Consider the following 24,604-nt stretch of genomic DNA (forward strand, 5'->3'; position numbering starts at 1 on the left):
GAGATGTGATTTTGGTAGTGAGGTTTTATCCATGTGATCCTGGAACCACATCCGCGGCTTTCCTCTCATAAACCTTCAGTACGTTACAGCAGTTACGATTTAACATATGTGTCACATGCCAGCTTGCTTTGGCTCTGTCTCAGAAGCACCATTAAGTGCTTGAGTATTCCAGCCAGATGGTGCTGGCAGCCACTCACTCTCCATTTGTTTACAGTCCACAGTGAAGTGCAGAGTCAGGCGGTTCACATGAGGAAAGACTGATTCAGTCACGATTGTCGCAATGTGGACAGGATCTTTTTTTCTTTTTGCAAGTGCTTTAATGACTTGTGCCATGTGTGAGGTAAGGTAGAGCTGTGCTGAATGTGAGGTATAGTTGTGCTGTATGTGGGGTACAGCAGTGCTCTGGGTAAGGTCACAGTCTAGACTACACAGAGCTCATTTGGATCTTCTCCCTGCCAGGGATGTGTAGGCGGAGTCTCTCTCTCATTGGCTGCCCCTAGATCACCCAGCTCAATGAAGCGCTGGTCACCCTCTTGTGTAGCACAGGGACTGGAGGTTCTGTCCATCCCTGGAAATTCCACACGTGCCTCATCCTAATCTTGGCCAACCCCACTCTCCCAAACACAGAGTGCACACTTAGTGTGAGAGACAGTTATAATGCACCAAACACAGAGTGCACACTTAGTGAGAGAGACAGTTATAATGCACCAAACACAGTGCACACTTAGTGTGAGAGACAGTTATAAAGCACCAAAGAGTGCACACTTAGTGTGAGAAACAGTTATAATGCACCAAACACAGAGTCCACACTTAGTGGGAGAGACAGTTATAATGCACCAAACACAGAGTGCACTGTTCCCGCAGAGCCTGAAAGAGTGGGGGGGGGGGGGGGTGCGGAGCAGAGCTGTCTCTATCTCCAGCACTGAGAGTCCAGAGTCTTTCCTCACTGCCACTGTTATCAGCCTCTGCAGAACACAGCCAGCCATACCTGGTTTTGGAAACTGAGCTTGCAGCTTGAATTATAAATTAGAATGGGATGGGCGACAGAGTTATACCCTTCTATAGAGAGCTATAGACCTGGAACCAGGCTGGGTTCTCTTACATCTTTCCTACTGTAGAGCTGGAACCAGGCTTGCTCATAATACCTCTTTCCCACTGTAGACCTGGCACCAGGCTGGCTCATTATACCTCTTTCCCACTGCCACTGTAGACCTGGCACCAGGCTGGCTCATTATACCTCTTTCCCACTGCCACTGTAGACCTGGAACCAGGCTGGTTCATCATACCTCTTTACCACTGTAGACATGGAACCAGGCTGATGGAAGTTGTATCCTAATTTTGTGTTATCATTGCTCTGACATTTGTTCTTAGTGTATGTGTGTGTGTGTGTTCACTGTCTGTCTGTTGTAGTCAGTTGTAGTAGCCACAGTAACAGCACATCTGATTAAATCACATCATCCACAGGCGTTTCAGGCGGGCCAGCGTCAGATTGCATTCAATGGTATGGTTTGGCTGGACACAATAGTAGTAATAATAACAACAGTAACCACAGCAATAATAATCATCATCATCGCCAGTGGCTTCATTATCATCATACTGGAAGATGTCATTCAGGAACAGTACATCTTAGAGCACTGTGCACATACACTACATTCAACATTAAATATAATAGCACTAAGCAGTAATTTGTGAAAGAACATGCCAGCAATACGAGCACTAAGAGAGCACTGAACATTTGAAGAGTTAAATGATATTCAGTAAAAATGTGTTCTAGGCTTAGCTTTTAAACTAGAGAAAATTTCACTATCTCAGATATCCTTACTCAAGTCATTTCAAAGCTGTGATTCATAGCTAGAGTAGCCTCTGTCACTGCAGTTGGGAGTCTTAGTGCACTGGATGGTTTAATGACCCAGGTCAGCAAAATAGAGATTTCTCTTGGGGATATGAGGCATTTTAATAGTTCAAAATTATATCAAGAAGCCAGGCCATGGAAAACCTTACTTTTCCATCATACATAGGTTGTTGCTTTGTAATCCTAAACTCTTCTGGAAGCCAGTGTATTTGAAAATGCGTGGTGTACATTTCAAACACATTGGATTTAAACAAGAAAGCAGGGCTGCGACTATTGATTCATTTTTTAATTGATCACTCCTTCGATTCCTTTTTTAAATAATTGAATAATCTTAATTGAGACATCTGGCCCTTTGAGACGAAACTGAACAGTTTATTTGGGTCTGCCTGATTCATTATTTTTCAGTGCGTTCATCAACTTTGAGTAAAATGGATGCTGATTGCTGATAAAATAGTTTGTCAGAGAAGAGAATGCATTTTGCAGCAGGTAGATTGTTCAGAAGAGAATCCATTTAGTGGCAGTGGCTGTGCTATTCTAGCTATTTCCCCAAAGTGCTTCATCGATGGATGCTGAAAGTGGATAAAGTAATGTGCAGCAGTACATATGTGTGTAAAATGTAGGTACTGTACATGGTAATATTCTATCCTGGGGGGGGAAGCTCTGGACTGCTTTGGCCCCCCAGGGAAGGGGCAGCTTCCTTGCCCCCCCCCCCCCCTTTCTGCAGTTTCCCCCCAGTCAGCTGCTACAGAGAAGACTAGCCATATGAGCTGAGACAGAAGGAAAGAGGAGAGGCAAGACAAGGAGAGGAGAGGGAAAGAGAGGGTAGGGAGAAATGTGGGGAAAACAGGATGCTTCAGTTTGAACCATGAAAGGGAGCTTGAATAAGTCTTAACTCAGTCAGAGTCTCATTCTCTGCACATTTCAGCCTAAATTCCCTTTCTGCCTCTCCTCTCCTCTCCTGTCCATTCCATGACTCTTTGTCTCATCTCATACTGCAAGCCATCTCTGATGCAGCTGTGTCACAGTCATGTCTGTTTAAGTCACAGTTACAGTGGGGATGAGTGTGGAGCAGTGTAAAATGGCAGCGGGGGTGAGTTTGGAGCAGTGTAAAATGGCAGCGGGGGTGAGTTTGGAGCAGTGTAAAATGGCAGCGGGGGTGAGTTTGGAGAAGTGTAAAATGGCAGTGGGGGTGAGTTTGGAGCGGTGTAAAATGGCAGTGGGAGTGAGTTCAGAGCAGTGTAAAACGGCAGTGGGAGTCAGTTTGGAGCAGCGTAAAATGGCAGTGGGGGTGAGTTTGGAGCAGTGTAAAATGGCAGTGGGGGTGAGTTTGGAGCGGTGTAAAATGGCAGCGGGGGTGAGTTTGGAGCAGTGTAAAATGGCAGCGGGGGTGAGTTTGGAGCAGTGTAAAATGGCAGCGGGGGTGAGTTTAGAGTGGTTTAAAATGGCAGTGGGGGTGAGTTTGGAGCAATGGAAAACTGGGATCATGCAACTCTGCAGATGTAACTGTGCCTCTTATTAAGTGCATCAAGGTTCCTTACATTGATTTTCAGTTAGCCAGACTATTGATGAGAGGAGAGACAGAAAGAGAGTGGGGGAGTGAGAAAGAGAGCAGAGGAGGGGGCAGGGGAGGGAGAAAGAGAGCAGGTGTTTTCTTTTGAAAGGCTGTCATAACGAATCAACAAACAGTAGCTTTTATAATATACTTTATAATATAATATTACATTATATTAGAATCAGTATTTTAAGAAAGGAAATGACCTACACTATAATATGGTATGCCTTTCCTACATTAGATGGGTTAGTGTAATATCTTACATCAACAGTTGGCAAATAATGCCACTAAATGGTTTATGTTAAACTGCTAATCATTCAATTACATCACTTAAAAAATTAAGTGCTGGTCACAACAGTAAAGTACAACAGTCCTGAAGAAAAATGGACACCGCAGAGTAAATTAAAATCTCCCACAATGCTCTTCCTGTAGTCTCATACAATTTCCCACCATCAACCTCCTGTATTCACTCACTCAATCTTCCACAATTCCCTTACTTTACTCTCCCAGATATCCCAAAATCCCCTTCCCTTTGTCTCTCACACAGTATCGTACAATCCCTTACCTGTAGTCTCACAGATATCCCACAATCCCCTTCCCATAGTCTCCCTAATCTCCCATAACCCACTTCCTGTAGTCTTCCACGCAGATCTCCCACAACCCCCTTCATGTCATCTCACATATCTCCTAAAACCCCTTTGTTGTAGCCTTTCACTACAATCCCCATTCCGGTGCCTTATTTATATTACATTACTGTATTTCTGTGCAGATGTGTGTTTAATGCCGGGTGTCGTATGATAGATGCTGAAGCGTAATAACGTGCTTGCTGAGCCGGAGGAGAGCCTTACATAAGCAGAGGCTCTGTGATGCATCCTATCGCCCTCCCCTGAGCAATGGCCGCCACTGCAGCACACAGTACTGATGCATCCCACTGTAATGGAGGCAGCATGCCTTCTGAAATATCAGATGCAGTATTCTGAGCATGTAAGCCTTCTTTTTGATGATAAACACAACAGGTTTAAAGCACATGAGCACACATTGGTGATTCCCGACTGAGCCTTTAGGCTTGGGAGCTGTGTCCTGTTTTATGAGTACAAGCTGTGGTCTCGCGCTCCTGCGTGTGGCAGAACTGATAACGACCACGATGGCCGCTGACAGAGTGGAATCAGGACCTCCTGGATGTTCAGGACAGATTAGTCTCCCAATGTGCACAGTGGCGGCTGCACACGGCACACACCTGCATGTGGACTGACAGCGGTCTGTTGAAATCACCCAAAAGCGACGCTGATCTGTGTAACGTGTGATGTGAGCTTCCTTAACATAGAGACATAGAAAGATTCAATTCTTATTGATTTTCTTTCATCTTTTCCCCCTCCCTTTGCTGTTCTTCTGATTTGCTTTCCTTTCTTCAGCTGCTGCCTGTAATTGTTTTTGCCTTGTAGAGCAGGACATGGCTGCCAGTCCTGTTCTATTGTACAGTGATGATAGAATGTCCACAATTTTACAGTGAAAGAGTAATTCCATCAGAGTAAAATGTACTCTGACAATTGAGTTGTTGATTTAACACTAATTTAGCAGAGTTGATTTAAAACCTTTTGCTGTGTACTGTCTGTGAAAAAAACTATGCAAAAAATCTCTCACTTACCAAATAAAATATCAGGTAAGTTCGATTCTATAAAATAAAATATTCCCAATGCAACTAAATAGTTACTGTGATATGCTGTTTTGATTTTGAACAAATTATGTCAATGTATGGGTGGACAATGTTACAATATGAATGGATGTTGTCATTCCTGCATCACATGACCATGTGTCCATTTTCCAATGGGATTCGTGTGTGAGTGCAGCAGAATTCAGATTAATTTTATGATGTGTTATTTGGTCGAGTGGATTGAATACAAAATGATGGCTCCTGCAATGGGTAGGGTGTGATAAACCCATTATAGCACTGCAGGTGTCTCTGACACTGACCTGAGGTCAGTTATCTTCTTGTGTATCTGATCTGAGGTCAGTTATCTCCTCATGCGTCCGTTGTGTTTGTGTTGCTGGCTGCTTTTCGCTCTCTGTGTGATCTCAGTGCATTTTGTTTCCATTCGCCATGCTGTGCAGCCTCTGGATGCGAGAAGAACTAAGGTTTGTCCTGTGTGCGGAACCTCACCTCACCCTGTTCCAGTGACATGTGTTTCCAGATGACAAACTGAAGTATTCTTTCACACAAACGCAGGAACAAGTATTTTCCAGGAGATCATAAACACTGTACTGTACACTGAACAAATCTGTACCGTGTTCCAGCACCACCCCCTCCCCACTCCACTCACAACCACTATTCTGCAATGCTACTCTCAGTTCCAGAGTCCAGTGCACTAACCACTGCTCCACACTGTTTGATTGGTGCAGATAAAAATTATTAATAATGCAGCAGGTTTTATGGGGCTTTTTCAGTGGTGTTAGGCATATTGCTGCTGCTGCAGATATTAAAGGTAGAACACCGGAAGTTCATTGATCTGTAGCTGAAGATAGACGCTCTGAGCTTTTCTTTTACCTCATCACACCTCTATTTCTTGCTTATAGTTTGTTTCTCTGTATTTTCTGGATGCTTATGATCAGTATTACAGTTAGGATTAATTTACCTGTACAAGCACAGTACACTTAACTGCACAATAAAAGGTCCTCAGTCCTCTTGCCTAGCTGCTGGTTTCCTCTGCAGTTTCCAGAAAGGCAAAGAATACTTCAACTGTGTGTATCTGTGTGTGCTTGTATGTATGTGGATATGTGTATGCTGAAAGTATGTATGTGTGTGTGTGTGGCGAGTGTATGTACAAGTGTGCATCTGTGTGTATAGTGAGTGTATGTATGTGTGCGTGCCTGCATGCATGTGTGTGTTTATGTATGTGTGTGTATGAGGAGTGTGTTTGTGTGTACGTGCAAGAGTATGCATGTGTGTATGGTTAGCATATGTAGGTATGTGTGTGCACGTGTGTGTGCGCGTATGTGCGTGTGTATGTGTGTGCGTGCGCGTGTGTGTTTCAGCATGCTGTGTTCTGGCTTTGTTATCCTCAGGTTCCTGGAGCGGCTCAGTTTGTCTCAGTGCTCTCTGTCGCCACCCTGTGTTCACCACCGCTGTGTTTGTCTCTGAGCTTGTTCTTGCTCAGTAAGGAGGCGTTTCCTGGTAACTGTTCCCTCAGTGACAAACAGAGCGCCATCTCATTCAGAGTCAGGGCAACGGTGCTATCTGGAGAGCTTCCTGTGTGCATTATTTGCACAGATGAAGTCAGCGTTTAGGTGTGTGGAGAACGAGGTGTGGACAGTGATTGTGTAGCAGAGGGGTGTAGTCAGTGTGTAGGTTTGTAGCAGAAGGGGTGTAGACAATTTTTAAGTGTGTAGCAGAGGGGTTTAGACGGTGTGTAATTGAGTAGCAGGGGCGTGCCGCTCTGTTCGTCACAGAGGGAAACACTGTGCCTGGAGCTCAGCCTGGGGTTGAGTGTGGGGGGACCTAACACCTCCCTGTCTGACCACCGCAGCACCTGCAGCTGACCATCCAGGCCCTGCAGGACGAGCTGCGCACGCAGCGTGACCTTAACCACCTGCTGCAGCAGGAGAGCAGCAACCGCGGTGCCGAGCACTTCACCATCGAGCTCACCGAGGAGAACTTCCGCCGGCTGCAGGCCGAGCATGAGCGCCAGGCCAAGGAGCTCTTCCTCCTGAGGAAGACCCTGGAGGAGATGGAGCTGCGCATCGAGACGCAGAAGCAGACGCTGAACGCCCGCGACGAGTCCATCAAGAAGCTGCTGGAGATGCTACAGAGCAAAGGCCTGCCCTCGGGCCGCTCCCTGGAGGAGGAGAACGAACGGGCCCGCAGGATTGCCCAGGTCGAGTCGCAGGTCAGCCACCTGGAGCTCATCCTGGACCAGAAGGAGAAGGAGAACCTTCACCTGAGAGAGGTACATCAGAGCCATTGCTGTACTCCCCTTTCATGCAGCTACTTTCCTTTAATATAGCTGCTCTCCTTTAATACTTCCCTTTAATAGTTTGCTTTAACACAACTACACCCTTTTAGTGGTACATAATCACTGTATTTTGTGAGAATGCTTAGTAACCCTCATAGCCTTTTCAGTTGGTGGGTTTTTCCTCTGTTTCGTTGTACAGGAATAATAGTGTCGCTGTCACACACAGCTCATGGACTGAAATGGTCTTGCTCCACATAATTCCTTAAGGTGCTGGTTTGTGCTCTCCTCACAGAAGACAGTGTCACAGTGAAATTGGCCTATTAATATGACTAAGCACTCAAATTGAGGAAAACAGAAAGATGTTGCAACAGACAACAGCCTGAAAGATTCACAAGTTAATAAATGAAAATTGAATAGTTCTCTTGACTGCCATCATCAAAACCCTGCTGGCAGATTTATAAAAATTAAACTACTTTTACAGGGAAATGCTGTTTGGATTACTCATGTATGACATTGTTATTTACAGCCATTTAGTTTTATATGTAAAACAGATTTTTTCCATAAGGCTTTTAAAAAAAATTATTGGTTCTTTTTATGTGAAAGTTGGTAACCAGCTTCAGGAGATTGAGATACACAAATGCACTACAAACCAGCCCAATTGCATTTGTTTTCCCAGTTCCGATTAGCTTGTTAAAGCTAGCATGATGAAACTCCTCATACAACCAACAGGCATGACTCAATGCCAAACTATTTCATAAGACTATGATTGGTCAAAAAGTGGTGCTATAATCAACATTCGAACTCAAACTTGAAAAAAAATGATAAAAAGGTAAAATGTTAACACTTTGGCCTAGAGAGCAGCGGAACTGGGAGAACTTAGTCAGAAAATAAAAACTGGTTTCAAAAATGCCTGTGCGTGACCCCTGTGTGACTTCTCCACAGGAGCTGCACCGCAGAACCCAGCTCCATCAGGACCCCAGCAAGACCAAGGCCTTGCAGACTGTGATAGAGATGAAGGTAAGCACCAATACCAAGGGACACAGAAAGAAACACTATTTGACATTATTATATGAACAAAAAAGAAGATATTCGCCAGCTTTAGAATTTCAAAAAAAATGTCATCATGCAGGACTGTTCTACAGACTCCTGGAAGCTGGTGATAACATCTACAGCATAATTGAAAGTATGCACAAAAGGAATGGCCTACATGCAGACTGAAGATTTTTTTTAAAGGCTTCTTTGCTTAAGGACTCAAGGTTAGAGGCTGCAGTTTGGGCCCAGTACTGTTAAATATCTATATCAATGTGAATTTGTCAGAGCATTAGGCAGAAGATTTAAAAATCTGATAAACAGGGAGGTGCAATTTGATACGGAATGAACTGTGTACGGGATTTTATGCTATACAAACAAATCCAAATTAGAACACACATAAAACTAATGTCCACACATAAAATATGAATTATATTTTGAAAGTATCATATGACTCTCATATTTGCCATTATACGTATAATGCAATATAATGAACTATTGAGGGCACGGGAAATGTTTATGTAACTTATACTTTTGTCGCATTCACGCTATGACCTTGTTTTGCTTTACCTACATTTACTAACTTTCACTGAACAAACCAAATTGTGTATTGTATATGGAGAATATTTTTCAAAATTTTTAATGATGTTATTATTCTGCACATCACATTTTGAACCAATTGACAGACTGGTAATTGAGAGTCTAGTGCCTAATTCGTGGAAATAAGGAGGCTATGTATAAAAAGTGCTGTAATTTCTACATGGTGAATCCAAAATGTACTGCACTTTTAACCGCATGTGAATTCTTATAAATTTAAAAATGTGGGGTACAGAGCCAAATCAAGGAAAAATTATGTCGTGTCCCAAACATTATGGACCTCACTGTGAATAGGTATGCTATGACAAACCAATAGACCTCTTTTTCTGATAATGACACAGGCTTCCACACGGTGTTAATTTAAATATTGAACTATCAACTTTTTTGTGTACGTCAGTTTGCTGGTATGCAGTGATTCTATCATTTTTGGAAATGAATGGAATTCATTCAGTATTTATCCTGGCTTGATTTTGCATTGCAAATTATATAATGCAAACCAATAATGTGATGTTCTCATTTTTCAAACCAGGTGCACAAAACCACTGCACAGATTAATACAGATGTGAATGGCCGACAACTGAAGCTGATTTAGCTGTGGATTTCTTCCCACTGTTTCTGTGACTGATACAACACACTTATTTTTAGGTTGTGATCACTCTTGTGTGTTGGCACACTGATTACACTGTTGACTGAAAATAAAAGTATGAGTTCATGTGGTGTGAAGGAACGCCCCCTCGCAGACCTCTGCTAATTGGCTCTGGGGAATCTTCTCCCTCCAATCTACTGCTCTGTCTTTGACAGGTTCAGGGCCCCAATCCGCTGAATTATTAATGCTGTAACTATACCACCTCTCTCCCTCTCCTCTCTTGCTGTCTCTTGAGCTCTCTCCCTGGCACAGTGCTCTCTCTCTCAAACTGAGCACTGCAGAATCTTTAACATTTTAACAGCTAGCCTGTCCTGTACACAGAGAGGAGGGAGACTGACTCCTATTGTCCCAAAATATGAAACACACCTTTCCACCCCATCACCATGGCAACAGCAGTGCCTGGCATACCTCTGCTCTACTGGGCCTAACCAGTCCAAACCAGGAATAAATAGGCTGAACCGTGCCAAATCAGACAATACCCAGACGAACCAGTGTTAAAAATGTACCCAACAAGGACTAAGCATGCCTAAGCAAGTTTAACTGGGCCTAGCCGTGCCACAACAGATTTGACATTGTCTGATCAGGCAGAAAAGCGAAGAAAGCCATTTTATGCAGTGCCCTGTTTTTGAGCGGGTTGGTATATGTGCTGGTCTGTTTCTGTGTGCTCTGCCTCTCAGCAGAGGTAGCCAACTTTTTCCAGGTTTTTCGCATCCCCCTGGCCTGCCATTGGAGATAATCCACACAGCTTATCTACAGATACAGCTTATCATATGAGAGAATACGGCATGTACAGCGAGTGCCTGATACTGAGCGTCCCTGCTAACCTGCTGTGTGTTCTGCACCTGCCTCCCCAGCAGTAACAGTATGTGTAACCGCGATGCTCCCGGTAATTACAAGCCTGCCGCCATTCCGCCCTCGGTGACCCGCCGGCGCGGGCGCTGCCGTTTGTTCTCCGCACTCTCGGCGGTGGGGGAGAACGGGGAGATGGAGCGTGTGTAATCGGAGAGACGTTGTATTATTTATTTAAAAAGCAGCGAGTGGGGCAGAGCGATGCCGACGAGCGTCAGAGGAAAAATCGTCCCAAACGCTCTCTGCAAACACCAGCTTCACCGCCAGGAAACAACGGCCCGCCACGCACACGCTCATGGTGAATATGTACACGCATCAGGATTTTAGAACTTTGAGGAGATTCGCCAGAGCGACTCACGAGCGTTAAGTGTGATGCCGTTCGTCGGCTCTGATATGACGGTTTCACATTTTGAGGGAAAAGATGACCGTGTAGCGTAGCGCCATGTTTCGCTGCACTGTGCTGGATAACGCGGGGCTGGGACCGGTTTCGATGGGGATCGCGTCTTTCTGAAGCGTGTTTTTTCCCTCCGTTTTCCCTCTCGCAGGACACTAAGATCGCCTCTCTGGAGAGGAACATCCGCGACCTGGAGGACGAGCTCCAAATGCTGAAGACCAATGGGCTGCTGAACACCGAGGAAAGGGAAGAAGAGCTCAAACAGATGGAGGTCTATAAGAACCATTCCAAGTTCATGAAAAGCAAGGTAAAGCCCCTCAGTGGAAATAATATTCCTGTTTCGCATTAATGTGCACTCGTACTGTCGCAAACGCACACGCACGTGTGCACAAACACACACTCTCTCACATATGCGCACACACAAACGCGCACACACAGGCTTCCTTGCAAATATTTCACCATAGATTCTTGCCCCAGCTGACTGATGAAATTCTCAAATTTTGAATAGTTCACAGATGGCTGTATTTCAGTAAGAAGTTCAATTCAAACACAAGGCGTGGTGGCTGATACTACTCTGCTTGTTCACATCTTGAACCATCAGACACACTGTGTGGCATCAGTCAGTGAATCACAGGCTCAAACTACTAAAATATCAACATAACTTTGCACTATTTTCATGTGCCTTTAGCATGTTCACTGACAATAACATATTGCTTTATGTTTATGTTGATTTAATTACAAATGTTGTAGGGGTAATCTTCAAATAGTTGTTCATGCTAAATATTTTGTTTATTTGATTGAAATGTGATTTCAGATTTCCATATTTATTAATTTACTGTTTATGCTATATGAAGGCCATATGCTGACAGTATGGCAGAAATTGGCAGAACACATATGAGGATTCGTATTAATGCATTATTAATAAGCTTATGGCTCCACCATCCTGCCTTCACAGAGTCATTACATCATCCTACCCTCATCTCTCTGAAACATGTGCACTTATATGTACTGTATGCAAACAGTTTGTGTGTGTGCATGCATGTGTGTGCATGTGCGTGGGTGCACACAAAGCACATGCAAACACACAGAAACACACACATGCACACGCACACAAATTGTTTGGAGCATTTAGTATGAATGCACTGCATTCATTGTGTATAACTGAAAGGGGATACTGCAGATGAAAATCCAATTAATTTGAAGCTAACTGATTGTAACCAAATGGCTGTACATAAAACAGCTGGCTAATGCACTTATTACGTATCACTTTGTAATCAATCATATTTTATTCCAAATGAAAATGTTTCCAGTGCATTTTTTTGTTTTTATGCCTTCATAATTTGCAGTTTAGTCATTTAGCAGACGGTTTTATCCAAAGCGACTCACAACAGTGCATTTCACATTTACCTGCAGTCATACATGCATTTATGTGTGTTGATATGTAAGCCTCACAGGAAGGAGCCAGAATGGGAGAGGAAGTTGTTCTGTTTCATGATGTCCTCCTGATGTTTGTCCTGAGCACCTGCTTTGGGGGCTTTAGATATAGGAACCAGGGGCTTCAGATATGGGAAATTATGTCATCCTGTAAAACCTGCTTTTTAAATAGGGGAATTTTAAAAAATTGGCTTTGTAACAGTGATTTTGTCTCCCTGTCCTGTGCAGATTGACCAGTTGAAGCAGGAGCTGTCAAAGAAAGAGTCTGAGCTGCTGGGCCTACAGACCAAGCTGGAGACCCTGAACAATCAGAACTCAGACTGTAAGCAACACATTGAGGTGCTGAAGGAGTCCCTCACTGCCAAAGAGCAGAGAGCAGCTATTCTGCAGACAGAGGTGAGACTCACACAGTACACGCAGCACACACACAACTAGTTGTCACTCAAAGTGCAGGTGACGGCTGTATTCTTGGAGGGTGTGTCATAGCTGGTTTATCTGAGTGTGTCATGGCTGAGTGTGTTGTAGCTGGTTTCTGAGTGTGTTGTGGCTGGTCTCTTTGAGAGTCTTGTAGCTGGTCTCTGTGTTTGTTGTACAGTAGCTGATCTCTCTGAGTGTGTTGTGGCCAGTTTCTGTGTGTGATGTGGCTGGTCTCTCTGAGTGTGTTGTGTGTTTTGTGGCTGGTCTCTCTGAGTGTGTTGTGGCTGCTCTCTGAGTGTGGTGTGGCTGATCTCTATGAGTGTGTTGTGGCCGCTCTCTCAGGTGGATGCTCTGAGGCTGCGGCTGGAGGAGAAGGAGTCGTTCCTGAATAAGAAGAGTAAGCAGCTGCAGGAGCTGACGGAGGAGAAGGGCACACTCGCCGGGGAGATCCACGACATGAAGGACATGCTGGAGGTCAAGGAGCGCAAGGTCAACGTCCTGCAGAAGAAGGTGCACCTCTTCTCACAGCCCATCGCTATCCAACACAGACCATCTTCTGCGCCAATCATTTATCAACAAGCACAGCCTATGGATAAAACATCGCCTTTATCAGCCATAATCATCTTAATTCAGCATGGACCTGCCAATCATTCATGTAAAAGCACAATCTATGCAGACACTGGGTGCAACTACTACACCTAAAGGCCTCTCCCCATCAGTGCATTACTGTATACATCAGCTGCATGCAATCAATTGAATAAGTTTGCTTTCTGGCAGCTGATAGTGGATCTGCTCCTTTTGGATTTAGCCTACTCCCATCTGAACGTACTACATGATTTCATAACGTCTCGCCCTGCTGGTATGAATTCTATCTACAGTACAGTTTAATGACATAATCACATTCTTCTTGTTCACCAAAAAGTTTACTGACTGCAGTCTCTACAGTCACCCTGCCATGTTTTCTCCAATTGTGTTCATGTCTTTGACTGTTCATTTTTTTATGGTGGTTTATTTCTCTGACTGCATTCCCCCGGTGCAGATAGAGAATCTGCAAGAGCAGCTTCGGGATAAAGACAAACAGCTGAGCAATCTGAAGGACAGGGTGAAGTCTCTGCAGACGGACTCCAGCAACACGGACACCGCATTGGCCACTCTGGAGGAGGCACTATCTGAGAAGGTACAGCTGTCCTACAGGGTGAACCATCCCATGGCTGAATTTAAACTATTCTGGTCAATAAGGCAGAATTTAAGCTATCGGTAGTTGTACTGCTATCTTATGGCTTTATTGTACTAGTGATTCATGGCTTTATTGCAGGAGAGAATTATCGAACGACTGAAAGAGCAACGTGAGCGGGAGGACCGGGAACGGCTGGAGGAGGCGGAGTCTTACAAACGTGAGAATAAGGACCTGAAGGAGAGGGTCACTGCCCTGCAGGCCGAACTCACAGAGAAGGAGGTCTGTCTGTGTCTGTCTGTCTGAAGGGGGGCAGGGATATATGTACTTTTGCAGAACACTGAATTTCCTCTTACCTGCACTCCTCTCTCTCTCCCTGTACCTATCCACCTCTCTACTACAGGTGTGCAGAGATGTGACTATTTTTATCTGTTCACCTAACAGATCTACCAATGTCTGAATTTGGATAGAAAACTGGAAGCGTTCTGAAATCATTACTTGTTTGCCGTCTCACTAACACCAGCTTTGCCGTTAGCTAACTAGATATTATCATAAAATCAGGTGACTAAGAACTGATTTCAAAAACTGTATTTTTGCTCGCTACTTATACTAGCTAGTCCTTGTGATTGTAAGACCAGGTAATGATCCAGCTAGCATGATGATAATGAGAACAGAGCAGGTATTAGTGAGGTAGGAAATACACAAAATGTTTTTGGTGGCAATCAAATAATCAGGCAATCTGCAACTAAGCCTGATAAAGCACAAGCTTCGGCAGAGAGAAATTGTATCCTGCTGTGTATGTATGTGAGAGTATGGAACACTGGAAGAAAAAAATATCTGAATACAACACATTATCTGTGCATCAGTTTCCCTCTCCCTGCATCCATCTCTCTGTCATTCTATCCACTCCCAGACTCCTATAATCTCCCTCCCAGACATTCCAGAAATGTGTTGTTTTTTTCTGTGCCACGCTGCCAGCCTCTGAAAGGCACTCTGAGTATTTGCCATTCTCGTCTCCTCTCAGGCCAGTCTAATCGACCTGAAGGAGCACGCCTCGTCTTTAGCCTCCTCCGGCCTGAAAAAAGACTCCAAGCTCAAGTCCCTGGAGATTGCTATTGAGCAGAAGAAAGAGGAGTGTAATAAACTGGAAACACAGCTACAGAAGGTGTGTCCTGTGACGTCGATGCACCCACACCCATACACTTCCAATCAAAGCCCTTCAGCCTCAGCTATTCCAATGGGAATTCTCTTGGAAGTCAGAGCAACAAAACTCCCTTAATTGTGCTGTAATTCACACACACTCACACATTAAATATTTACCATGTATTTATATATTTAAATAATAAACCTTTGAAATATACATCTTGCAATATCAGAACCATGGACAGCTCAACAGATGCCATATAAACAGATAAATTACAATGAGTAGACTACTATTGTGACCAGAGAAAGCTATTGATGAAAGTTATTTATGCCAGAGTATTGATCGAAATATTGAATATGTATAGAAGAGAGTCTACAAAATGGCTGCATGTAGGCCTAAATGTAAACAGGCGGTATTCTGAAGGTAAAACTCTGAATTACTGGCTGCAAGTGGTGTTTGGGATAATTGGGACGAGCCAGAGAAAATGAGCTGTCTGACAATCAGTCCTCAGTATTTTTGCTTAGTCATTCTGAGCACAGTGCCCCTGTTGTGTTGTGTGTGTGGGGAACAGACAGGTTTCTTTGACCCCTGAATAACAACATTTTAATGAGGCTGCAGTCCGTTTATTCACAACCACATCAGTCATAAAGCTTAAAACCTTCTTAAAACCGTCACTTTACATGAACACTACATTCTGTGGGTAGATTGGTATGACCTGTGTGTAGATTGTGTAGGTCTGTTGTGTTGTAGGTTCTGTGTGTAGTTTGTTTAAGTGTAATGTTTGAGTCAAAGTGTACATTGTGTAGGTGTGTAATGTTTGGGTCTGTGTGCATGTTGTGTAGGTGTATAATATTACAGTCTGTGTGGACAGTTGTTTAATGCTCATTGCTGTTCTCCCGTCTGTCCTTGCTCCCTTGTCAACACTCAGCAAGCAGAACAGCTTCTCATTCAGGCACAAAACCCTGTAAGTCCCTTCTGGAAGATTCTTCCACATCCTGACAGCATGAAGAACAACTGACCAAAAACCAAAGCCCCTGCCACACTATAAAAAAGCCCCTCTCACATACTGTTCTAAACACCCCCTCACACACTGTACGTACGGTCCCCTCACACACTGTACTTAAGCCCCTCTCACACACTGTACGTACGGTCCCCTCACACACTGTACTTAAGCCCCTCTCACACACTGTACGTACGGCCCTCTCACACACTGTACTAAAGGCCCCCCTCACACACTTTACTTACAGCCCCCTCACATACTGTACTAAAAGCCATTTCACAAACTGTACTCTTATACACCGTACTAAGCAAATTCCCTTTCACACCTTTTATGCATGCTCAACTAAAGTTCCGTATGGTCCTATTATGCTCTCCTGTGTTGTGTCTAATTATGAACAGCTGAGTAAAACAGTGATTGATGATCTTGTGTAGTCATCAGCTCCTTATCTTCACATGTAATACAGGGTAGTATACTTTGTCTCTGGTGTTTGTTTTTCCTACAAAATGCCACGCTGTATATGAGCAGACTGGTGAGAGAACGAGGATCTGAATGTGTTTCTCCTGCAATGCCACTCTGTGTGAGCAGGCCCATGAGGCGGAGCAGGCCCCCAGGGGCCCTCCGGAGTTTGTGGATCGTGTGAAGATGCTGGAGAAGGAGGTGGCATATTTTAAGGAGGAGTCTGGGAAGGCCCATGCTGAAGTGGACCGCCTGCTTGACATCCTGAGAGAGGTGGAGACTGAGAAGAATGACAAGGACAAGAGGATCACAGAGCTGGAGAGGTAACGGGCCAATCAGAAACAAGACTAGCAGAGAGCAGACCATTCAGAAACAAAACAAGACAGAGAACTGACCTCCAGGGTCCAATCTGATATTACAGAAATTTCAAGTTGATGTGTGTCCACGCATACATGCACACAAACACACACACACACACACACACCCTCTATGAAATTCCCTTTCTACATTACCCCTCTATAAGACCCTTCTCTGATATCTCGTTTCTGCTGTGCCCCCCCTCTAAGTAATAACCCCTCAGCTGATCTGAAACTGTTCTGAAATAACCCCTCAGCTGATCTGAAACTGTTCATGCCTGCGTGTGGAGACCCCGGCGAATGTGTTGGCCCGAGTTTAGCGTGTTCCTGAGTTTAGCGTGTTCCTGAGTCTGCTGGGTGAGGTTGTTTATGCGCACAAGCTTTGCTCCAACGCCACAAACGGTAGTGTTGGTAAACATGTTTATCGGTTTGCAGATGAATTAACAGTGAGCAAACGGTGTCTCGTGATTCTGCGAGAGCTCGTGTCTGAGGAGTGACACATCTCCTCAGCTCTACTCTGGGACCATCTCACCCTCATGTCTCTCTCCAGAGCTTTCAGTGTTTTTCATTTCTCATACTCGTGAAGTGATTATCCGTGAGTGTTAACGACCTGTGTTGTGTGTGTTTCTGTGTTCCCCGCCCCCTGCCCCCGGCCCACCCCCCAGCCCCCCACGTCCTGCGCCCCACCCCAGCGGCAGAGCACCCCCTGATCAGCCTCTCTCAGCGTCTGCCACCCCGCAGCAAATTGGGGGGCTGATGTGGGATTTTCTGGGAAAGTGAGTGCTCTGCCCTGGCCCTCTGTGCGTCTGCGCATGTGACTGCAGCTGTACTCACATCTGCGCTAATCTGCGCACATGAATATCTGTACACATATGTGCGCTGTTCTGCACACGTTACTACAGCTGTACTCACATCTGCGCACATGAATATCTGTACACATATGTGCGCTGTTCTGCACACGTTACTACAGCTGTACTCACATCTGCGCACATGAATATCTGTACACATATGTGCGCTGTTCTGCACACGTTACTACAGCTGTACTCACATCTGCGCACATGAATATCTGTACGCATATCTGCGCTGTTCTGCACACGTTACTACAGCTGTACTCACATCTGCGCACATGAATATCTGTACTCACATCTGCGCTGTTCTGCATACGTGAATATCTGTACTCACATCTGTGTGTCTGCGCACGTGGCCACAGCTGTACTCACATCTGCGCTGTTCTGCGCACGTGAATATCTGTACTCACATCTACGCTGTTCTGCGCATGTGACTGTATCTATACTCACATCTGCGCCGATCTGCGAACGTGACTGTATCTATACTCACATCTGTGCTGTTCTGTGCACATGACTATCTATACTCACATCTGCACAGGTGACTGTATCTGTATTCACATCTGTGCATGTGACTGCATCTGTGCTAGCATGTGCATGTAACCACGTTCTATATTTACATGTGTTCGCATGTGGCTGTGGGTGTGTGCCTGCTTAAGGATGGGCATGCTTCTGCATTTCGTTACATTGACCTACCCCCACCACCACCACCACCACCACCAACCCCCCCACCCATCCAACTCACCCCTGCGCCGGCCTCTCCTCTGCTCCTGCACACGCGTTTGCTCACCTCTCCTCCCCAGACCTGCAGCCCCGCCCGCTCACTCGGCTCTGCCCGCCTGTTTGGCCCCCCCCGCTCGCCCTGACGCCCCACAGAGATTTGGGGTAATGGGCAGGGTGCGGGAGCGTGTGCACGCTTCTGTGTGGCCTGCCGCGTGAGGCCCGGCTCCTCCCCTGCACCGCCTCTCTCTCTGCTTGTGTTCACACTGTCTCCAGGTGCAGTCTGTGTTAATGTACCCCTTTACTTTCCCTCCTCCTGCCTCTTCCTTCACTACTGCTCCTCCCTCCTGTGTTCCTGGAACTGCTCCTCCCTCCCTCCCTCCCTCCCTTCCTCCTTCCTCCTTCCTCCTTCCTCTCCTCTCCTCTCCTCTCCTCTTCTCCGACCGCAGCCTGGCTCCCAGGTGAGTAAGGGCAAATATTCCCCTGTGTGGGCTGATCCACTCCCCTTTCACTCATTAGAGCTGACCACTCCCCTTTCACTCATAAGAGCTGACCACTCCCCTTTCACTCATAAGAGCTGACCACTCCCCTTTCACTCATAAGAGCTGACCACTCCCCTTTCACTCATAAGAGCTGACCACTCCCCTTTCACTCATAAGAGCTGACCACTCACCTTTCACTCATTAGAGCTGACCACTCCCCTTTCACTCATAAGAGCTGACCACTCCCCTTTCACTCATAAGAGCTGACCACTCCCCTTTCACTCATAAGAGCTGACCACTCCCCTTTCACTCATAAGAGCTGACCACTCTCCTTTCACTCATTAGAGCTGACCAATCCCCTTTCACTCACTCAGAGCTGACCAATCCCCTTTCACTCATTAGAGCTGACCACTCTCCTTTCACTCATAAGAGCTGACCACTCTCCTTTCACTCATTAGAGCTGACCAATCCCCTTTCACTCATTAGAGCTGACCACTCTCCTCTCACTCATAAGAGCTGACCACTCCCCTTTCACTCATTAGAGCTGACCAATCCCCTTTCACTCATTAGAGCTGACCAATCCCCTTTCACTCATTAGAGCTGACCACTCTCCTTTCACTCATAAGAGCTGACCACTCACCTTTCACTCAAGAGCTGACCACTCCCCTTTCACTCAAAAGAGCTGACCACTCTCCTTTCACTCATTAGAGCTGACCACTCCCCTTTCACTCAGAGCTGACCAATCCCCTTTCACTCATAAGAGCTGACCACTCCCCTTTCACTCATAAGAGCTGACCACTCCCCTTTCACTCATAAGAGCTGACCACTCTCCTTTCACTCATTAGAGCTGACCAATCCCCTTTCACTCACTCAGAGCTGACCAATCCCCTTTCACTCATTAGAGCTGACCACTCTCCTTTCACTCATAAGAGCTGACCACTCTCCTTTCACTCATTAGAGCTGACCAATCCCCTTTCACTCATTAGAGCTGACCACTCTCCTCTCACTCATAAGAGCTGACCACTCCCCTTTCACTCATTAGAGCTGACCAATCCCCTTTCACTCATTAGAGCTGACCAATCCCCTTTCACTCATTAGAGCTGACCACTCTCCTTTCACTCATAAGAGCTGACCACTCACCTTTCACTCAAGAGCTGACCACTCCCCTTTCACTCAAAAGAGCTGACCACTCTCCTTTCACTCATTAGAGCTGACCACTCCCCTTTCACTCAGAGCTGACCAATCCCCTTTCACTCATAAGAGCTGACCACTCCCCTTTTAATTATTAGATCTGACCACTCCCTTTTACTCATTGGAGCTGATCATGCCTCAATTACTAATTTGTTCATTATTTACTCACTATGATTGATCACTCCCCAATAACTAATTATGGCTGACCACTAGCCATTCACGCATTAGAGCTGATCACTCTCCATTCACTCATTACAGATGAGTACTCCCCATTCTCATTTTATAGCTGATCACTCATTACAACTGATCATTCTTAATTCACTTGTTACAGCTGATCATTCCTCATTTACATTCCTATAGCTGATCATTCCTTATTCATAATGGCTGATCACTCTGCATTCACGCATCAGCACTGGTTATGCCCCCCCCCCTCATTTCTCCCCAATTTGGAATACACAACTATATTTGTCAGCACTCAGTGAGGCAACCTCTATCTGGAAGGTGCACACTAATCAGACATTAGAGGCTGTATTCCTATATAATCTTACCACGCATTAGAAGTTATTCCTTACAAAATCTCACCAAACATTAGAAGCTGTTCCTTACAAAATCTCACCAGGTAGTAGAGGCTGTTCCTTATATGATCTCACGTAATAAAGGTTGCGATCATAAAGCCCTGTGACACAAAAACACACAGCTCCCAATGTGCTCCATGCAACAGGCCTCCTGAGTACATAAGCTACAGCAGGCTGACAGTTGCACATGCCTGTTTCCTGTGTGTGTGCAGACAGGGTAAGGACCAGAACAAGAAGGGCCCAAACCTCAAACTCGGCCTGCAGGGGGACAAGAAGAGCGGCTCCCAGGAGGGTCGCAAGGACAACCTGACAGACAGCTCCCAGCACAAGGTGTGTTAGGATTTGACTGCCTGTGTGTGTGTGTGTGAGTACAAGCGTGTATTAGGGTTTAAGTGTCTGTGCATGTGTGTTAGGGTTCAAGTGTACGTAGGTTTGCTAGGGTTTCAGGGCCCTACTTTTGCCATCAAGGCACAATTGTCACACTCTAGTGGTAACTCACGGTGTGGTAACTTCATGACTTCAGAGTGTACTTTTAAGAGAGGGTGGCTTAAACAGAGTAATATACGTTTGGGTACTACTAAAAATGCTGCACTGCTTTCAGATATGAAGAACAGAATAAAAACAAATACTTTGCAAAGGAAACAAAAGTTAGTAAGTCCATCAAAAAGCCTTGCATAATCTTGTCTGCCCCATATTCATATATGTGAGCACTAGAAATAGCACAGCCTGCCAGTGTTAGAGTTAAAAGGCAGTCTGAGTGGGTTAAAACCAAAAACGCATTATAAGACACCAAACCAAACTAGAAAGGTTAAAATTCCTGAACGAATTGTGTGGACTTGCTTCAAATTCCAACTGGCACTGTCCTCAAGCCTCAATGCATTTCAATAAGGGCGCATCTGAAGAAGCACGAAACTGTCCAGACCCAGGGCGCACCGTAGCGTTACATATACAGCCGGGGATCAGCAAGTAGAGATTATGTTCCAGAGATTAGTCATATCCTAAAAGTGTCTCGAGTAAAACTTGGCTAACTATATAGCTAGCTAGCTATGGCACGTCCTCACCTCTGTAACATTAGCCTATTTGTTATCCTCCGTGTGTCCATACATCTGTATAGGTGGTTGTAGCATCCGTGTGTCCATACATCTCTATCGGTGATTGTAGCTGTGTGTCATTTGCTCCTACTCATGCGTGCAGGATAGTATCCATACGTGCTAACTAGGTTAACTAAAGTAGGCGAAGCGCTAACATGTTAGGGTTAGCTAAAGGAACGTTAGGCGATAAAGCTGTGCTTAATAATCTCGTGCCATTGGAAGTGCGTCCTACTATTTGTCCATGAGTGAGTGAGTGACCACTTGCGCATTGTGTCCTACTAAACGTCCCACTAAATGTCCATGAGTGACCCTCTATGGAGTGACCACAAAAACTGCACACAAAAACTTTAATACTTCAAAAGTTTTGAATATTTCCAAAATCTGAATACAAGCAACAATGTCTGGAACTAGTTGGTCATTTTGGTGTAAAAAGTTTGAATGTAGTGTAAAAACTGTAGGACTAGTTAGAGCTAGAAAAATTGGCCAGAAAGTACAGATAATAAATATGCCAATAAATATGCCAAAGCAAGCCCACTAAATATGTCAGTTAGGGTTTAAGTGTGTGCTTTTGACGCCCCCAGCTGGAGGAGCTAATGACCACTCTGGAGAAAACCAGGCAGGAGCTGGAGGCCACCAAGCAACGTCTCTCCTCCACCCAGCAGTCCCTGGCTGAGCGGGATGGTCACCTGACCAACCTGCGGCAGGAGCGGCGGAAACAGCTGGAAGAGATCCTGGAGATGAAGTGAGTCCCTGCTCTGAATGGGTTTAGTATGTCCGTCATAGGAAACAGGAAACCACTGAGTTCAATCACGTGACCCTCACATGGAACTCGATTGGAGTGCAGTTCAGACAAAAAATTTGAGCAAGAAACTGAATCCTACATGAAATGAAACATTAGTCTACATGACCCTACCCAAGCAGCAATGGCTTTCTGAGTTTTGATGTCCAACCCAACCCCAATGTAGTTTAAAACAGTGCATTGCCAAAATCAACAAGGTTAGCTTTGTGTAACAATAATGTTGTTACACATGAAAACCATAGCGCAGTTAGGGAAGTAAATAATCTTTGACTTTTAAATTATCAACAAGTTATAAAAAAGATTACTAGTATAGAATAAAAATGTATCTACTTTGGAGGATTTCCCTGAGAAAGTCCACAGCTGTGCTACAGTATACTGCATGTCATTCGGGCTCTTCTGTGTGCTTGGGCTGCGTCGTCCAGCTCTTGCAATGCTAACATGCCCTGCCCCCTGCTGAATGTGTGTATCTCCACCTCTCCCACAGGCAGCAGGCCCTACTGGCTGCCATCAGTGAGAAGGATGCCAACATTGCCCTGCTGGAGCTGTCTGCCTCCAACAGGAAGAAAACACAAGAGGAGGTGCTGGTCCTGAAGAGGGAGAAAGACAGACTGATGCACCAGCTCAAACAGCAGGTAAGGGCTCTTTCAGAACATTCTTAGCTCAAACAGTAAGCAAGTGCTTTTCCAAAACACTTTCAGTTCAAACAGCGAGTAAGAGGCATGCCAGAACATTCTCATCTCAAACATTTCTCAGCTGTAGAAATAAGTTTTATATTTTTACATATAAAGGAATTTAAACGTCACATTTCTCCCACAGACACAGAGCCGGATGAAGCTAATTGCTGACAACTATGATGATGACCATGAACATTCCCTTCATCCGCAGCCACCGCACAGCCAACATCTCCACCCTCAACACCCCCACCCTCAACATTCCCAGCCTCAGCACCCCCAACATCCCCAACACCCCCACCCTCAACACTCAATACCTCAGCAACCGCATCCACAGCATCCTCAACACCCCCAACCACCATATCCATACCCCTCCCACCCCCAACCCCCACACCCTGCTCAACACCCCCAGCCGCAACACCCCCACACCCCACAACACCCCCAACCGCCGCAGCACCACCCACCTCCTCAACACCACCAACCCCAACATCCCCACCCCTCACAGCACCACCCACCCCCTCAACACCCTCAATCCCAACACCCCCACCCCCCACAGCACCACCCACCTCTACAACACCATCAACCACCTCTACACCCTCAAACCCAACACCCCCACCCCCCACAACATCACCCACCTCCGCAACACCATCAACCACCTCAACACCACCAACCCCAACACCCCCACCCACCTCAGCACCACCAACCTCCTCAGCACCCCCACCCCCAACACCATGGACCACCTCAACACCACCCACCTCCTCAACACCACCAACCTCAACACCCCCACCCCCCACCCCACCACCGTGGCCCTTCCCGTGGGGCCCCTCGTTCCAGCCACTGGCCCTCCCCTGATCAGGTCAGTGCTTTAGATTGCATGGGAAATTTATATGAATGTCAAATATGTACTTATTCCCCAGTTTCACATGTGAAGCAGTCTTTTTAATCAGCATTTTAATGTATATACTAAACCAAAACTCACTGGTTCTCAAAATATGCATATGAATGTACCCATGTCGTTGTTGACATCAGTAGATCTAAAAACACACATACGGCAACTGTGAAAATAATTCTTCATTTTGCCCTCCTTTGCACGTGCAACAGAAAAAAGACATTTGGCATTTTTTTCTTATCCCCATGCATGTCCGTGCAGTTATGGTAGCTGAAACATTTTCCATTTACTGAATGAATGATAATTTTCAACTAGACATTGATTTCCAGAAGAAACTGTTCATTCTGATGGCTCAAGTGGTTAGTTTAAGAGCACATTACTATTACTAAGTAAAATGGTAGTAATAGTAGCGGTAGTAATAGCAATAGTAGCAGTAGTAGTCGTATAAAAATAACAGAAATGTGTGTGCAAAAACATTTGTAAAAAAAAAAAGT

At 45.4% G+C, this 24,604-nt stretch overlaps 2 protein-coding genes across 5 annotated transcripts in view; one reads left to right on the plus strand and one right to left on the minus strand.

The window, feature by feature from the left end:
• Window positions 1-24,604, minus strand: part of LOC118211660 (caspase recruitment domain-containing protein 19-like) — a 42,602-nt gene that overhangs the window by 17,375 nt on the left and 623 nt on the right. The gene's annotated exons all lie outside the window — the stretch shown is intronic.
• The window catches only part of LOC118211657 (ERC protein 2-like), a 36,957-nt gene that overhangs the window by 6,168 nt on the left and 6,185 nt on the right, over window positions 1-24,604 (plus strand). Inside the window, exons 3-18 of one of the 4 annotated variants that reach the window (XM_035389035.1) lie at window positions 5,514-5,537; window positions 6,926-7,345; window positions 8,294-8,368; window positions 11,018-11,173; window positions 12,529-12,696; window positions 13,060-13,227; window positions 13,757-13,894; window positions 14,033-14,173; window positions 14,916-15,056; window positions 15,964-15,999; window positions 16,621-16,814; window positions 18,862-18,873; window positions 20,873-20,990; window positions 22,333-22,493; window positions 23,035-23,182; window positions 23,367-24,077. In XM_035389035.1, coding sequence (XP_035244926.1) covers window positions 5,514-5,537; window positions 6,926-7,345; window positions 8,294-8,368; window positions 11,018-11,173; window positions 12,529-12,696; window positions 13,060-13,227; window positions 13,757-13,894; window positions 14,033-14,173; window positions 14,916-15,056; window positions 15,964-15,999; window positions 16,621-16,814; window positions 18,862-18,873; window positions 20,873-20,990; window positions 22,333-22,493; window positions 23,035-23,182; window positions 23,367-24,077 — 2,811 coding nt within the window. The remainder of the gene's footprint in view (window positions 1-5,513; window positions 5,538-6,925; window positions 7,346-8,293; window positions 8,369-11,017; window positions 11,174-12,528; window positions 12,697-13,059; window positions 13,228-13,756; window positions 13,895-14,032; window positions 14,174-14,915; window positions 15,057-15,963; window positions 16,000-16,620; window positions 16,815-18,861; window positions 18,874-20,872; window positions 20,991-22,332; window positions 22,494-23,034; window positions 23,183-23,366; window positions 24,078-24,604) is intronic. The other 3 variants (XM_035389037.1, XM_035389036.1, XM_035389038.1) reach the window with 3 other exon arrangements.

Source organism: Anguilla anguilla, chromosome 13 (assembly GCF_013347855.1).
Source record: "Anguilla anguilla isolate fAngAng1 chromosome 13, fAngAng1.pri, whole genome shotgun sequence".
Lineage (NCBI taxonomy): Eukaryota > Metazoa > Chordata > Actinopteri > Anguilliformes > Anguillidae > Anguilla > Anguilla anguilla.